Raw genomic sequence first — 16,993 nt, 5'->3', positions numbered from 1 at the left:
TGTTTTATTGCATGCCCTTGGCAGTACTATTAACCAGCAATGCTGAGAACAGTCCCCTTTGTACCATCCTTTGCACTGGATCCAAATGGCTTATTAGTTTCATCATTTCCATTGGAGAGGATTAGATGCAAGAAGTCCACTCAAGCCAGATGAGAAGAGAAATGCAGAGAGGAGAAATGCACTCAGAGAAGAGTGCAGTCCTGTCCCAAAATTGTATGAAAAGACCCATGAGGAACAGAAAATTGGAATGAAGGGCCAGCCAGCCTGGGGCAGAAAGCTCTCTCCATAGTAATCACTTGACTGGTGCTCCTGAGGACTGAGTCTCTGCAAATTCCAGATCTGGCTCCCTCAGGGATAAAGAAATACAGAGCCATTTGCTGTGTCCTCCAGTCCTAAGGAGTGGAAAGAGGTTTACACAGTCCTGAGCCCTTGATTATGCTGAGTGCCCTTGACTCACCCAGTTTCCTTCTCCCCACCCTGATTTCCCATCCAGCACAGCATCCAGCAAGGTGAAATAAAATGCAGTGCTGCTTTGTGCATTTTGGCCATAATCAGCCCTGCCCCCAAAAAGCCCACCTCCTGCGTTGCTCTGTTGGTGGAGTTGGAAAACAAGTGAGAGCGAGTACCCACAAACCAGCCCTGACTGAGTAGGTCAACCCACATATTATCTCAGGAGTTTTCTTACGGCAACTGGTTTACAAAATCACAATGATTTAATGTTATATTTATGAAAACACATTTCAAAAAGCTGTAAGTGCTCAGCTCATAGCTACAGCTGTTAAGGGCTTTGTAACTATAAACATGTAAAGTATTTCTGTTGGTTTCCACACATCAGTAACTATAATAGATGATAAACTACAGTTAAAAGAGCCTCAAAGAACCTTTTATTGCTCATTTCCTCATAGCTCTCCAAGGAGCTTGACAGGAGATAAGCATCCCTTTTCATCCCTTAGACTTCAAGAAATGATACAGCCCAGAATAAATTCCGACCATTTTGTTGGTCAGGATGTGGCAACCTAGAAACCACAGAACTAATAACAGTTAAATAAAGTAACATTCAAATGAAAAATCCTCCCTTAACTGATTTCAAATATTTAAGTGTTACAGCAATAGACATTTATTGTTGAGTATTTCAATTCCCACCATGGGAAACAGCAGCCCATGGAAGCAAGGACAGCAGAAAAGGCACCTCTGTCTTTCTGTGGGTTTTCCGTGGCACATGCAGAAGGTTTAAACAAATCCAGGTGTTTCCATAAAAAGGTAATCTTCCAGTTTGGGCTTACATTTGAACAGAAAGGATCTGGAAACCTGTTGTTTAAGGAAGATAGCAAAGATTTGTCATGCCATTTACCATTGGACTGAAGACAGCAAGAATAGGCGAGAATAATCAGTTACCGTAATGTTTACTGGCCAAAATTGGGATTGTGCTGTACTTGGAGCTGTACAACCCTTCCTCCCCCTCACTGGTAATTGCTCTTTCCTCCACAGCAAGCCTTGGCTGCCTGCCTCTCCTCAGCCTTGCCAAGCTGCCCTGCAGATGTACATCCACACCCCTTGATTTTCCTGCTGGGAGAATCGCCCGCTGGCCAAACCAAAGCCCCACTCCCTCGCAGGGAGCTGCCTGCAGCAGGGTTGGACAGCTGAGCCAGTGTTGTTCAGGAGCTGGGATGAGGATGACTGCAGGATGCTTCTACGGGATGTCGGAGGCTGGCTGCACGCATGGGTGTGGAATTGCGCAATTACCTTAAAGCCAAGTATTAAACAAAAGCATTGCATACCTGTCACTAATTCTGAGTTAGTTCTGCCTGGGGATGACCTTAATATTTATGAATGCAACAGGAATGTTCTTGGAGGATAGGCAGTTAGCCTAGATCCTTGGATATTCAGGCACTGTTTGTGCTTTAGGCACTGAAGGCTTTAGTTGCCTCTCCCTATGGAGCTAGGCCTTGCTTGCTGGACTTCTTTGAATTAACTATATTTAAAAATCCTATTAAAATTTCCTTTCTTTTTCTAGGCACGCTTTTTAGAAGGGTGCTGTGAAAGATTATGAAGAGCTGGAAATTCCCACTGTAGAGTTGGCTCAAGAGATAATTGCAAAGTTCTTTGGGACAGCCCTAAAAATCATTTAAATTTACAGATGGAGTGAGCCCAACCATTCATCATGGGTTGTGAAGGAAGTAACAGATATGCACAGTCAACAGATAATGTATCTTGAAAGAGTAGAATAAGACCATGAGTACATGCCCACCTTACTTTGATATAAATTTAAAAAAAAAAGGCTTAAGGTGAAGAGAAACACGACTGGCAGGAGGCAGCATGGCTGGAGGTGGCTGAGGAACCGCCCTTTCCACAGCAGCAGATGTGTGCACCCTACTCCAGTGGCTGAGGGTTAAGGCTCTAATTCTCAATGGATTCATCATTTACATTTCAGTGCCAGGAATTTTTTTGTTAACTTCTCTTTAAGAAAGAGAGTATAAACACTGCTACAAATGCAGATCAAATAGGTACCAAAGAAATCAATGTTACTAAATACAATGTAGGCTTGAAATTCTTGAATACAAAGCTAGATTATGCAATGACACAGTAAAGATAGTAGCAAAAATGCTATATTTCAGCAGCACTGATATTTTACACAGTTATCTAGGCAGTAATGGGAACGTTCAAGGTCTAAGACTGCAAAGCACAAAGTCTGCCAGTACACTCAAGTTTTCTCCTCCAACAGCACCAAGGTCAACCAAATGGAAAGGTTTCACGGGCTGTTTGGTACTGATAGCTGCTCTGGCGTCAGCAATTAACAGCATAAAGAGATGCTGAAAACACTGCCACTAATTAATTTCCATTGACGGTGTGATTATTACTGTACATGTGGCAACTTATGAAGGAAAATATTAAAAAATGCTGCACTAATCTTTCACTTTGGAGCAGCCAGGATTTCACTCCTGGACTCTGTGTGGATCTGAAGCAGATTTCTAGCAGCTGACAGCTCAAACTAGGGCCATGTCCTACTGCAAGGCCTTTGAGACCAGGGTACTTCAGAAGTTATTAGCACATTGCACAGAAAGAAGCAGTAGTTGAGAAAGCTGTGTTTGAATCAAGGCTGACTCAGTCACCCACCATGAGAAAGACTGAATTTAACCCTTTGGCTGTTGTTCATGGTTTGTATGTACACTGACTTACATACAGTTATTGGATAGTTTAGGACATGCTTCCTTGACTACTATTTCTTCTTACCATCTGGTGTGATGACAAAGTAACATAACACAGATAATTTTAACTTTAAGGCAAACCATTTCCAAATTACATGGAGAAATGTATGGGTTTCTTTTCAGTCTTTTTTTTAAACCTTATTAGCATCAAATAGAAATGACAAATTCAGGCAAATGTAGGAGTTATTTTCAACCTTGGAAAGTTCTTAAGCAATTTTCCTAAGAACTAAAATAAAAGTTTCTAAGTATAACTTCTGTCAGAGCTGTCTAAAGAAAAGTGTATTTTGACAATTTTACAGAATAAAATTCATACCAGAATTGACAATCTAACTATTTCAAGAAGTATAGCCCAACGTTAATATTTTTGCTTTTCTTCATGCTAATGCAAAATTAAAACTAAATCCATTACAGATCCAGTCTGCTTAAATTTCTTTTCTACAGACACCCTCAATAATTATAAATAAATGATTTTTTCATGTCCTACTAATCCTGCAGGGACAAGGATCAGCTAGCCAGTTTGAGTAGCTCAAACTTATAATTGTTTCATTATGATATTCTGAAACTCACTGTGATCTTCCAGAGGAAAGTTCTCCACATGTGGTTAGCAAACCAATCTGTTTCTTACGTGTAATCTTCATTAGAGACCTGTGAGAACCTGATTCATATTAAATATCAGGACATGCTGTCAGTAAGAACCCTTCCTTATGGGCACCCAATCAGGGCTGGAGGAATTACATTTTGCAATTGTCAGTGACCTGGAGATGTCTTCAGCAGGATACCAAACAAATCAAACTTTTCACCCTTTATAGATATTTTTTAAAACTCTGGGTCAGTTCTAAAATGGAAAACTTACTGGTTGGTTCGTGTGGTACGGCCACAGCTCTCACTTGGGAAGGTTACTGAACTCCTGAAACTGAGAAGGGAAAAGCAAAGCCAAAAAAAAAAGGAAATATAGTCTTTGCCACAGCTTGTTTAAAGAGGTAATATATCTGTTTTGGCTTTTCTTGTCTTGCTGACAGATTTCAGCAAAATTTGGACAAAGCTTAGGTGCTACAAGAACGTAATATCTGAAACACAGCTTTCCAGCTTTCAGCAAGGAGGAAGGGGACATCCAAGCTTCCAATGTTTTAAGGGAATAGGTATCCTTCCAATGGGATCCTTCCCTCCTTGCATTCTCCTTGCTCCTCTGTAGATGCTGGGAACAACTGCTCCCACTCCTGCCCCCCGAGCACCACTGCACTCTCAAGAGAACAGATGGAAATCAGGGTGTCATTTTTTTAAATCCAATTTAAATACGAAGGAATTGAGAAAAGATAAAAACTCCCGTTTAAGGCTCTTATTTTGTCACAGCTGAACAAAAACTTATGCTGTTTGTTGCAGTTACCAATTAGAAAGGGAGCTATTTACAAGTTGGTAACCATGCAGGTTTGCCCTGCCAGTTGTTAGATCCCTTCAATAAATCTTCCAAGCTAATTACTACATCATCACCTTCTACCTTACACACCATACCATGGATTTGTACACAAAATCCTTAGTGACAACATCAGAGAATGAGGTTCCCCTCTCCTCAAGGTGTAAAAAACTAATTTTACTTTTAAAAGAAACATGGAAAGAAAAGGTTTGCTTATTAAAGGTTGGATCAGTAATCTGATCTGGGACCTCACAACCCTTTCTGCCAGTAAAAAGCTCAGCCTGAATTGCCAAGAAGTCTGTGGATCCGGATACCAAACCTCTTTCAAAGGGGAGGAAGGTTAATAGCAGGACTTAGTGCCTGTGGTCCCAAGAGGTGCTCCTGTCCCTTTGTGCTGGCTCTGGGAACAGTGTGCCAAAGCCAGGCACTGCTCCCTTTTCATCTCGTGCCAGCAAAAATAAATAAATGAAAGGACTTGTCTCCAGGCAAAATAAGTTCCTTGATGTGCCTGACATGGATGGAGGAAGGAGGCAATAGATACATATCTGGTTGGAGGCAAAGAGAAAGAGGGAGATGAAAAGGAGGTGAAGATAGAATCGACCTTCCTGGCAGCAGCTTACACTTAGATCAGTAAACTTCAGCTTGAGTTTTCAGATAACTTGAAGTCTCAGTGAAATCAGTGGCAAGATGGATGTTATGGTAGCAGGAATAAGCACAGAGAAATCTGGGGCAGGAGAACTACGATGGAGGAGAAGAGGGCACAGAGCTCAGCTGCTTCTTTTACATACTTACACATGCAACCCACTTTTATGCTGATACAGGGTATCTTCTATTTTAATAGGTCGCCCATAGCCATAAAACAGAGGAATCTCCATGCTCAGCACACAGCCCAGGCCATGAAGATGCTGAACTTGCTGCCACAGAAAAGCCCAAGACCCAAGACTAACCTTCCACATAAAAGCAAACAAAGGCAGCACTGAAGTATTTGCTCCCACCGTGGTAAAGCTTTACATTGTCACATTGGAATGAGGAAAAGAGATGAAAATCAGAGGTCCTAAAAGCTATGTTTCCAGTTAGATTTTTATCTCTGGGTGTTTTTCTTTAAAGAATTCATGCAATCTTGATAGGATTAGTAAAGCAAAGCTGGAACCTCACAATTCGCAATCTACTGCATGTCGCCAGAAGGTTAAAAAATCATACAATGGCCTTTCCTACATAACTGAGGTAACTGGATGGAACAGAATAAATTACAGCTGTGTGTTCAGCTCTGTAAATATCTCTAGCAAAAGTGTAATTGGCTGTAGAGTGGGTGGTGTGGGAGTAGGCAAGTATCCAGGTATTGCATAAACACAGGACTTTGTCTCTCAAGGGGTGAACTTCCTCAGTCTTTACACCAGTGTGAAGCTGGCCCACTGTTCCATCAGTGGGCTAGAAACTGGGTACCAGCAGAGCACGGTACAACACATAGCACAGAAAACCAGCTCCATTTACAGAATTACAAAAATAAGTGCATCATTCTTGTGCTCCATCTTGGTCTGTGACTGCAGTCTGCTATGGGAGGTTTGCCTGAGCAAGGCTTCATTACATATTTTCATTACATGCACTTATCACATACTTCTTTTGTTTTTAAAAAAGTCTGAATTTTTTATAGTATTCAAACAAGTTGGTCTACAACTGAAAAAAAAATCAGAAATTAAACAACAAACTAAAACCTATATAATCTAAAAAATCATAAATGCATCTAATAAATTAATATTCATTTTATAACATAATAAGTCACATAATATAAAAAGTTGTAGGTTCTCAAGGGCCTCACTGTTGGTTCAGATAGTCTCTCCCTCCCTCCCTTCCCACTGATGGGAATCAATGGGAATTTCTTTTTTTTTCACCAGGAAGAGAATAAAACCACAAAACAGAGTGGACAAATTAGGGGAGGAAAAGAGCCGACCTAAGAGCCCATGAGAATAACTTTTGTTTTGGAGCGTGAGGCTTTTGGGCTGCACACAAGGCTCAGCTCTGCAAGCGGCAGAGTTTCCCCGACTGATCAGTCAGACAAACACTGACACAGCAAACTGGAATTACTCATGAAGGTAAATTAACACTATCCGTAGATATATGGAGAGTAATAACATAAGGAGCTAATACCCTGAAATGCAAACCTTCTATAAATATGGAATGGGGAAATATAGGTCACTGCTTTCCATGGCTCTAATTGGGAATTGGTGTGTAAAATCACTGACTTAATGTGAGTCCCAGCGAGAAATACCCACAGGTAAAGCTGAGCCAGGCTGGGCCACATCAGGAAAGCAAACCAGTGACTGCATGTCTAACTTTATAAGCATTTTTATTGTATACTGCAATTTGATACGTACCACACAACAGCTCTGAAAATGTTAAATAACTCAAATGGCTAAAGATTGCTCTGGGTGAAATACTGCATCAGAGTCAGAAGAACATAGAGTCTAAGCTTTGAAATAATGTCTTTTTATGCTTGGGTTGACCTTTTGGTGTCCTCTTTTTTTTTTTTTGATATATCTATAACTAAACTAGAGTTGCTAAAATAAAAACACACATAATGAATAAAGAACTTAAAAACTATATATTGGTTTACTTACATGGTCAAATATAATTATGCTAAACTAACTAAATGTAGTTCCTTCAAGGCTCATATTAGGTAAAAACAGTCCCTAAGACAGTCCAAACAAGGGAGTTACAAGGGCAGACAGGCTCATGCAGGGCACCCTCAGCACCCTCTGTTATCCAGCCTGTCATGAGCAGGAATGGTCTGCGCCATTTGAGAGAAACAGCTGCTCTCTGTTTGCACAGACAAAAGTGCAATTGTTTTTCCATGTGTTTGGCTAGCTAAACAGAGCCTTGGCTTTAATGCAACATGTTTCCCAAATCACTTGCTTATATCATGAAAGGAAGCCACTTTGTGTCTTGAGCAACAACAAGGAAAGAGACAGAGAAGTGCGGAGAAGTATCTGTAGAGCAGCAGCTGGGGAGCAGCAGCATCCTTGAAGTGCTTAATGCAGAGAGCTGAGATAGCCATGATCCTGTAAACCTAACAGCATCTGAGGAACACATTAAGGCTTCAAGTGAAATTGATATTGCAACTAAACCTAATGATATAAAATGCTTTTCATCCTCAGTTGAGAGCAAAAGCAGTTCAAAATGCCAGCATTTTGCTGTACTGGCCTCTAATTTTATGTCTCTTTTAGAGACACTTAGGATAACCTCTTTTAAGATTTCAGCCATTCCGCAGGCCAGTTTTTCAGATGACAGTATTCTCTTTAGTGAGCCTGGACTACCTGGGAGTGACCTGCAATAGCCTACAACAGCTTGAGCATGGGTAAAATCCCAGCTGTTCTGGCAGGCACCAGATCTCACCATTCAATGGGCTATAGACCACACTGGAATTTGGAAGTTGTATCAAAACACAAGCACAGCCCTGTTTTATAGTGCAGCTGAAACCAGTGCTGCTGTCTCTCGTTCTGAATAGCTACAGCTGTAAGACTTCAGAAACTATCAAGAAAGCACTTTCATAAAGGCAGGGTGTTCACATACCTGGGTTATTCTGCCATAAAACACCACTTACTTGAAAAGAATTTTTAAAACTACCATTTATTAAAATAATGTGACTAAACTTTAAAAATCCACTGACCTCCAATTATGAACCTGCAGGCAATATTTTTTTGGATTTATATTTGCTATTGATGAAAAGGAGGCAATGTACAGACACCAGTATAGTGGGTCACTTGTTGCCCAACAGCATTTTAGGTGACTGGTCTACAAGCAAGTTCAATTCTAATGTCAACTACGCTGCTGTGAATGCAGAAAAAAGAGCTCTGAGATATTATGAAAGTTTCTGTATTCACATAAAGTTTTAGTTGTTGCAAAGAAAAAAAAGTCATTTTATTGCCCAGTAAAACTCTCTCTGTTAAAAGACTTTAGGAAAAATCACAGAGTCATTGGAAACCTAATACTGCACTGCAGGCCGAAATTCGGGTCTGGGATAAGCAAATAAAACCTCACTAAACCTGTGTCTTGTAAGTTTATGGGTGAAAAAAAAAGAAGCTTCACAGATAAAGGTGGAATTTGGACTGAAAAAGTTGAACTCACTTGTTTAATATTTCACCTAGGAATTCTCACTGCCTTAATTCTATTCTCTGTAGTGAATAACTAAATTTTTCCTTAGAGTCTTTTTGAAAATTTTCTAAAAAATCAAATAAATAATTAAAAAAATAATCCAAACTGTTCACCATTATGTTCTTACTATGCTCTTAGTACATCCTAATGTGACAATATTAAGTCATTCTTGAGAATGACTTAAATGATGTTCAAGGCTAATGGCTATCCTACTCAGCTCACTGTCTCCAATCTCTGTGATGGACAGTAGGACATAAAATAGGAGGTCCTGGTTACTGCTGCATGAAGTGAAAGACACAGTTAAAATTTCTTTGAATTTTCTTTGGTTTTGCAAAACCAGAGGTGATTTTACAGTAAAATACCAAATCTGATTGCTTAAATTAGATTTTTCTAAAGTGATAGATGCTTGAATACAGCTTCTATGTTTCTGTGGAGGAGAATGGACCTTTATGTTATGGTTTATAATTAAATACTATCAGAAAATGAGGCAGTCACTTACAGAGACATGTTTGAAACTTATATATACATTTATATTGAAGCCCTACAGTAGTGGCATTCATGGCACACAGTGCTATGCGCGTTTAGCTCTGCTGTTCTCTATTTATGGACACACTATGAAAGCAGTTTGTCAGCAACTTTTTCTGAGTGTTCACATTACCAAATACACTCATTCTGAACTCACTCTAATGTAATTATCAAATTCGGCAGCAAGCTGATAGCACAGCTAAAGGAAAATCCCAACCTGCCTCAGTGTTTTCATGCTGTAATTGAAAACAGATGGCGACTCGTGTAATTTATGCTTCTCTACAGTCAGTAACATGTTGGTATAAGATAAGAATTCTAAGACTGAATTGCATCTGCTTCAACAACACCATATGCTAGCGCACAGTATAAATATTTATCCAAACCTACTTCATCTTCTCATTTAAAGCTCAGTCCCATGAAAAAGTGAAAGTACCCTTCAGATTCCTTCAATTAGCATTGAAGCATCTCCCCAGTGCTTCAAAGGGTCAAAGGCCCAGCACCAAACACGGAGGTATCTTCCCTTTCCTAAGCTTCACGGAGAGGGTTAAACAGAGGCATGCATATTGTGCCTTATTTATACAATATAAATCCCAGTCTTCAAGCTTCCACTAAGCTGCCTGCAGGAGTTACAAGGAAGTTCCTCACTTATGATATCCATGCTTCCCTACTTTTCCCACTATAACGTACAACACTGGAAATTGGCCACAGTCATAAATGGGATATTTTTCTTGGGGGAATATTTTTTTCTAAAAGGATTTTTAGCCTGGTTTATATTGCTTGTCAAAAAGTTAAGCAATCACCGTGTTTGAGGTCAGACAGGCAAGGACCATGGAATAGGTTTTGTGTTTCTCTGCAGCATGGAATATGTTCAACCTCATGAGAATCTCACAGTTCAAATTTCTTCCAAGGAATCTAAGACATCGGCGATTCCTCTGACATTGCATGGTTTTGGGTTGTTTTCCTCCCACTTGACACTTACAACACATATATTTTAATCTTTTATGTTACAAGTTATTGTGGCAGTACTTGTACTCTTTGGACTAATCAGATGGTACCTGTGTTCCTTGGATTGCAGGGAGACTGGGCTTGATGACCTTGATGGACTGACATCAATCAACTACTTGAGACAGTGTAAACCCAATTACACTTGAGATCTGGCTCTTATTCCACTAGTGAAATCACTTCAGAAACTGGACCTGAAATAATCATTTGTGAATGCAGAAGATGATGGCACAGGCAGAAAATTATTAATCTGATCTCCTCCCTGAGCCAGCTTTTAAAGACCAGGAGAGCAGAACCATACTGAAAAGGTCCTCGCTCCATACCACAGTCCCCAAACACAGCTCTAAACAAAAGAGGTTGCTGCAAGTGACTATATGTGGTCCTTTAAACTCCCCGGTGTTGACTGAAATGAAGAACTAGAAGAGGCTACAAAAACTTGAGTGGCCATTGGCAATGTATGTGATACAAGTACCTTAAGTACAACAGCTATAAATACTAATTTGCTGAAAATCAGTTTAAGGAATCAGACATTCGTTAGCGTTCCTCAAAGGTCTGAATTGGGCATTGACTTCTCCAGACAGTGGGAAAACAGATAATCAGCAAAATGAGTGATTAATTTGTGTCTCTCACAAGCCTCACACTAAGCTAGGTCTGCTCATTTTGTCACACTCTGTCCAGTGATGTCATACTAAATAAGAACATGTGATGCATAATTTAAGTCACTAGTTTGAAGTCAAATTGTATAACTTCTCAAAGAATATTTTCACTTTAAAAACAGAAATGAACTTACATAATGACACACTGAGGAAAAGGGAAAAAGAGTTTCCTGAAAACAACTGGCAATATTAAGCAGTGTCATCTGCAAAGAACCAAATTTTGTAGCCAGTCAATACTGAATATTAAAGCAACCTGAGAACTTCAAAATCCTGCTGATCCTGTCTGCCACTGCTGAGGACAGCAGACAGCTAAACAGAGCCGCAAATAACTTAGAAGTACCATTGCAACACTGACTCCTTTCATAGCCCCAAGTTGCCTCCAGCTCCCACTTGTTAATGTGCTTACAGCAACCACTCTCTTCACAGTGCTGTCACAAGCTTCAACACTTCAGCAAACCAGGCCAAAAATACTTTAATAAAGCTAATTAACAAGTTATTTATTGAATTATTTGCTCAGCTTCATACCTGAAACCTCAGATGCAAACAGCAGTCCTATTTACCAGCCCCAGAAGAGGCATCAAGACCTAAAGCCAAAAAACATTAACACCCTCTCACACATCTTCAGCAGACCACGCTTGTACGGATTTTCTCAGAAACAAATTGTCTGAAAATTCCCCCAGAAGAGGATGTCACATATGGTGGCCAGTGCTGCCACACCGAGGTGCACGTGTGCAATGGAGCGCTGTGACTCCCGGCTGCCAAGCCCCGTGCCCACCGCTCAGCCACTGCGTGTGGGCAGAGCTCCGGCTCAGCCGCTGCGTGTAGGCAGAGCTCCGGCTCAGCCGCTGCGTGTGAGCAGAGCTCCGGCCCAACCTCATTGAGATTTCCACTGAGACTCCCAATTCACAGCACTTTGGAGCAGGCCAGGAACGCAGCCAAGGTCAAACTGAATGCAAGCCACCACAAAGTCCTGCAGGTAGGTTGAGCCTGTTTACTGATTTCTGTAATACATGGTAGAATTTTAAGCGCACAAACTGAGGTCCTACAGTGAGATTGTAGGCAGCAGTCCTCTCTCAACAGTATATCTGGCATAATCCAAAGACAGGAAAATAGTGGTCTCCAAAAGAGGTAAGTGCAAAATCACAAGCTTTACAAATAAAGACACTTCCAAAAACAACTACAATGGATGCATCTCCTTAGGAGGAAAATCCCTGCTGCTACTGCCAAGAACTTTTCTACAAACTGCAACGCCAAGTCTTGGCTCTTCTTCAAATTCTTGCCCTTTTCATCATAGCCAACTTTCCTTGTTAGCGCTTCTTTGGTGTAGCACTCTTTTTGCAGACAAAAGCCTCTTGCACCAGCCCACCAGAAGTTACTGTGCCTATTTTCAAAGTGCCCTTCCTGCAGCTTCCACACAGAGGAAGGTTTAATTTCAAGGACCTGTCATCTAAAGCATGTCATGCGATTCCTTTACATTTGCCAGATTGAGGAGTTCTGTAAACAGATGGATTAAGTGACATAGATTTTTTAAAATTTCAGATACTGCACTGTGATTTACATACTTATTGCCATGGGAACATCTCAACAAAAGCCCTTATTTTCAAAGAAAAACACAATTTCTTCACTAGGCTAAAAGTATTCAGAATTTCCAAAAATGGGGCTCCAATTTTGGTGTCTAAACAAAGGTTCATCTAACATATGGATATAAATTTTTATGTGCGATTCTGCTCTGAAAAGCGATTTTACATAAAGATAACAGCTTCAAAAATAATCAGATCTGTCCTTTGTGTAAATTCAAGGTAATGTAACCCAGTTTTACAATACTGTTTGCTCCCCTCAGAACAGCAGACTATTTTGCATTCTTATGTCTTGAATGGTTCAGGCAGACCTCTGTAACCCCATCAGATTACACATTTGACACCATAGTGTTGTTTTTACAAGTCAGGTTTTGGAATAGTTCTACCTTACTGCTGGCTGCTATATTCAAAGAACAAAAGATGCTGTAAAATACTAACCTCCCAAGTTCAGGATCTAGAACATACACATGAATAAATTCATTATTTTTAAATTTAGGTCTTTTAAATTTAAGGCAGGATTACTATTTGAAAATTATACTCTTCATATAAAAAATGTAAATATATATTATATTTAGGCATTGTATGAAATGTATCAAAAAATTCCAGCTCCCTCAGTATTCAAGCTGTTTGCCAGCAGGATGTGTTTGGGTGCTGCATGCACCAACAGGCTCTGCAGCTGCCATTCCCTGTCCCAGGGCTTTTTCTTGCCCATACTCAAAAAAAACAAATGTTTCAAAGACAGTGTGTTCTTGCAAGCTTCATTAAAAAAAAAAGGCAGCAGCCAGAGAGGAGAACCCCCTGTAGTGCACTTGTTAAGGACGGTACCATGGTAAGTCTGGCACCGTGTAGTGGGCAGGATGCACATCCCTGGAGTCCTGGCAGCATGTGCTGCCTCCAGCTTGGTGGGTGTGAATATATGGGTGAGAGGCAGTTGGGATGAGTGCGATGGGAAAGGAAGATGAATAGAAGGCTGGACAAAATTTGTGGGAAACTAGGATGCATGTGGAATACACCTGAAACCTTCATTGTGTTGTTCGCATACAATAAAACATGACATAAACTGATAATTTAGTCTTTCTGTCTGGCCCAGCCTGGCTATTGGAGCAGGTGTAGCAGCTAGTTTCCCTTTCTTGCTTTTACCTGTACTTGATATAATGCTTTGCTTTTATTTTTTGCATTGTACAAGGCAGAGATTATTTCACAGATATATGCAGGATGTGATCCAAACTTGCAGGTAAGTCAATGGGCTCTGCATTAGCAGTGCAAAAGCCTTCACACGGAATGTGTATTTATTGATTCTTCAATCATGTATGAAACTATTTGAACTCTTTATGAAATGTGAAAGTATCATTCATCCTTCTTTCCAAAATTTCTTGAATCTTAACTGCTGTACAGTGAACAATGGGCTATGCTTGCTTCACTTTCACTAGGTATGTCTGACTTTGCCTCTTCTTATATAGGCGAAGTCCAGAAGCTACATACTAGCAACCACGTAAATGGCAAAGTAAAAAGGGATGCTAAAATTGTGCAGAGTTGAAAAAACATGATAATAAAATTTTAAAAATCAACCAAAAAAACAAAAACACCACCACCACCAAAACCAACTGAAAAAAACCCACCCCAAAAAGAGAAAGGGTCAAGAAAGAAAATTAGAAAGGATAAATAAGTTTCATGTGAAAAAGAAACTTCAAGAATCTCAAGGACAGAATGGGTTGAAAGGCAGCAGAACTCACTGTGCACAAATGCCTGAAACTGTGACAAAGGCACTCAACACTGGAAACAAAAGCACCTCTCCCTCCCCAAGTACAGGCAGCCCAGACCTTCACTGTGCATGACAAATTCCCCTGGGAAGTCATTCCATTTTGAAAACCCACCTTCATCCCAGCTGCAGCTGCTGGCCCGCTGGGGTCCACAGCCTGGATGTGGCAGGGCTTGCTCCCCCGCACCACAAAGCCCCAGCCCACCGCGTCCCCGACGATCTGGAAAGAGAAGAGAAGGACATGATAACTTTCAGGTAGCTCCATGAAATTCAAGGGGACAACATATAAACGGTCCAAGATGTAATTTCAACATCTCTATACTTCAAACACATAGCAGAGGACATTGCCTACAGGTTGCTATGTCACTCATGAGAAAGGCTCTACCCAAATTATTCCTCTTGCTTTTCATGAACTTTTTTTGTTGAACTAGGAGGCTGTAAAAAGAAATGCTTCCAATGACTAAGTTCAAAAATGTCTTTACAGAAAGGCTCTAAAAGTGTATATGAGTCAAATTTCTGTCACATCACATAGAAAGACCCTGGTAGAAAACTTCGTTTTGGGTAGGTGATCCACTCCTGCAGAGCACAAAGCATTACCAGGAACACACACTCTAGATGAGTTTGTATTATACAAATGTTATTGGCTTTATGTAATTTTACACTCCTTTTAAGTCAGCAGTACCACATTGGCATAAAGACAGGATAAACAAGTGCAGAATCAGACCTGAAATGTGTGGAAGTACTGATAACGGAGTTTGGGATTTTAAAGTACAAACGTCAGCAAATGCAAATAAGCTCTAATTATCCCATCAGAAAATGTCTGTTTGGACTGCCTAATGCATACAGCATGCAGAAAATAAAGAAAAATACTGGAGACATACCGTGAAAGTTTTTCTCACATATGGGGCTCCAGGCATTAAGAGCTCATCAGCAGTCACAGGTCTCTTTAATACTGTGGAGGTATAGAAATGAATATTAAATAAAACCATTCCTCTGGAGTTTCTCCTAATAAATAAGATACGGTGTTGGGATACAAATCTTTTTGGTCCCATTTCCCAGACATGCTTTCAGTTCTTGCAGACTTGCTTGAAAGTAATAAGAGAACAAGGAAAAGCCTGCAGAATGAGTATAAATTATGAGATCTTCGGAAAATTGGGGCGTTTAGCCAACGGACTTTGTTGTCTGCAATTAAAATCCCCTAAACATTATCACAAACATCAAAAGTGTCTTTTCTTGTGTCCAGTGTTGAAATCTTCCTGGCATGGAGCCACGATTCTTCCCGGCTTGCTGTGTGCTTGTTCGGTGCTCTCTGCTATTTCATCTGAGTCGGGTTTGAATCACAGACTTAAGTAACAAGAAAATCCTGGTTGTGTCAGCAATTATCTCAAGAGATTTCTGCAGCTGTAGGCACAGATCTATAACTCAGTCTTGTCCAGGGACAGGCTAGGTAACCTATAGCTAGCTGGGATTTTACATGAAAGGAAATACCAGCAAGTTTATGCAGGTGAATCCCCATTGTATTGCTATGTAATGCAATAACTTTCCTCTCAAAAAAGTAAATTTAAAGTTTTGACAAATCAAATTAATACCATTTTTTATCTGTCTATAAATGCTTCACAAGACAGAGGATGACATAAAGATATATATTGTTCATCCTACTGGCCTGCTTCACCCTTAAAATTATGGCTTAGTGATAAATAATTTTGATGATGTCTGTCTTTTTAGTCACAGGTGGGATACAAAATTTCCCACAGATGGTATTTGAAAACATTCTTGGGTTTCTTAATGGCATGCATTAGAGCAGGGAGAATTCTAGCATACAAATCCATACCTTTTTTTTTTTTTAATTTTCCCATGGATTTTGACAAACTGTCATTTAGCCAGTGTTACACACTGCAGAGCATGTCTGCTCAACGTAAAAAAACTTGAATGATTGTGCTCATTTGACAAGTCAGAATCAGGTAAGTCATCCATGCAGGTCTCCCTTATGTGCCTCCCTTCATTATACCTCCAGAAATACTTTTTTGTTTGATGATTGTTTTTCTACATGATTGGTCAAGTCACGACCTGGGTGTTTTTGAAGTGTTTGCCTGCAAGAGAATTCATCCAACAATAAGTATACCTCTGCCTTGTGTTTATTAGCACGTAGCTCAGAGATACATTCTGTGTCTGCATAGCAGGAAACTATTTGTGAACAAAATCGCGCTTTATAGTCCAGCAGAGGATTAAGAATTCCTCGTAACATTTACATCTGACAGCCTTATGTTAACCTATGTGAGCTGACGTGTGGACTTGTACTTGCGCTATGGGAGAAATAACCCTACACTGCCAGTAATTGTATAATTCCTAAGGATCAGTGTGTTTATAAACCCATTGCTGTCTTCTTTCAAATATGAGTCTGTTAAAGCTATTCAGAGTTTGAAAATGAGTCCTAAGGGAATATTTCTTTTAAAAAAATGTAGAATTCATGCAAGGGCAATATCAGCCTATCCTTTTTCTTCCAGTGTTGTGTAATCAGCTGCATTAAAATAAACTTGTTCTCACTACTCATGGGTTGACACTTCATATAAAATCAGAACCATAAATGAACTGAATAGTTGGCATACTTCAGATAACACACGCATCTAGGGACAGTGCATGAATGCTGTTTTATCTGTCCCAGAAAATTCTCCAGGATGTAATTAATGTGCTGGGGACAAAGAGCTTCC

General features: G+C 40.1%; 1 protein-coding gene and 1 long non-coding RNA gene across 3 annotated transcripts in view; one reads left to right on the top strand and one right to left on the bottom strand.

Moving 5' to 3' along the window:
• Positions 1-1,767, top strand: part of LOC113968155 — a 29,550-nt gene extending 27,783 nt beyond the window's left edge. For both annotated transcript variants that reach the window (XR_003534399.1, XR_003534398.1), the window contains exon 4: positions 1,489-1,767. This is a non-coding gene — a long non-coding RNA (uncharacterized LOC113968155). The remainder of the gene's footprint in view (positions 1-1,488) is intronic.
• Positions 1-16,993, bottom strand: part of DEPTOR (DEP domain containing MTOR interacting protein) — a 75,243-nt gene that overhangs the window by 6,145 nt on the left and 52,105 nt on the right. Inside the window, exons 8-9 of the mRNA XM_027684468.1 lie at positions 15,167-15,237; positions 14,401-14,505 (exon numbers count right to left, since the gene is read on the bottom strand). Coding sequence (XP_027540269.1) covers positions 14,401-14,505; positions 15,167-15,237 — 176 coding nt within the window. The remainder of the gene's footprint in view (positions 1-14,400; positions 14,506-15,166; positions 15,238-16,993) is intronic.

The sequence above is a fragment of the Neopelma chrysocephalum genome, unplaced genomic scaffold (genome assembly GCF_003984885.1).
Source record: "Neopelma chrysocephalum unplaced genomic scaffold, ASM398488v2 Primary Assembly neopelma1_66, whole genome shotgun sequence".
Lineage (NCBI taxonomy): Eukaryota > Metazoa > Chordata > Aves > Passeriformes > Pipridae > Neopelma > Neopelma chrysocephalum.
The sequence above is the reverse complement of the archived record's forward strand: the minus strand, read 5'-3'. Positions and strand labels throughout refer to the sequence as shown.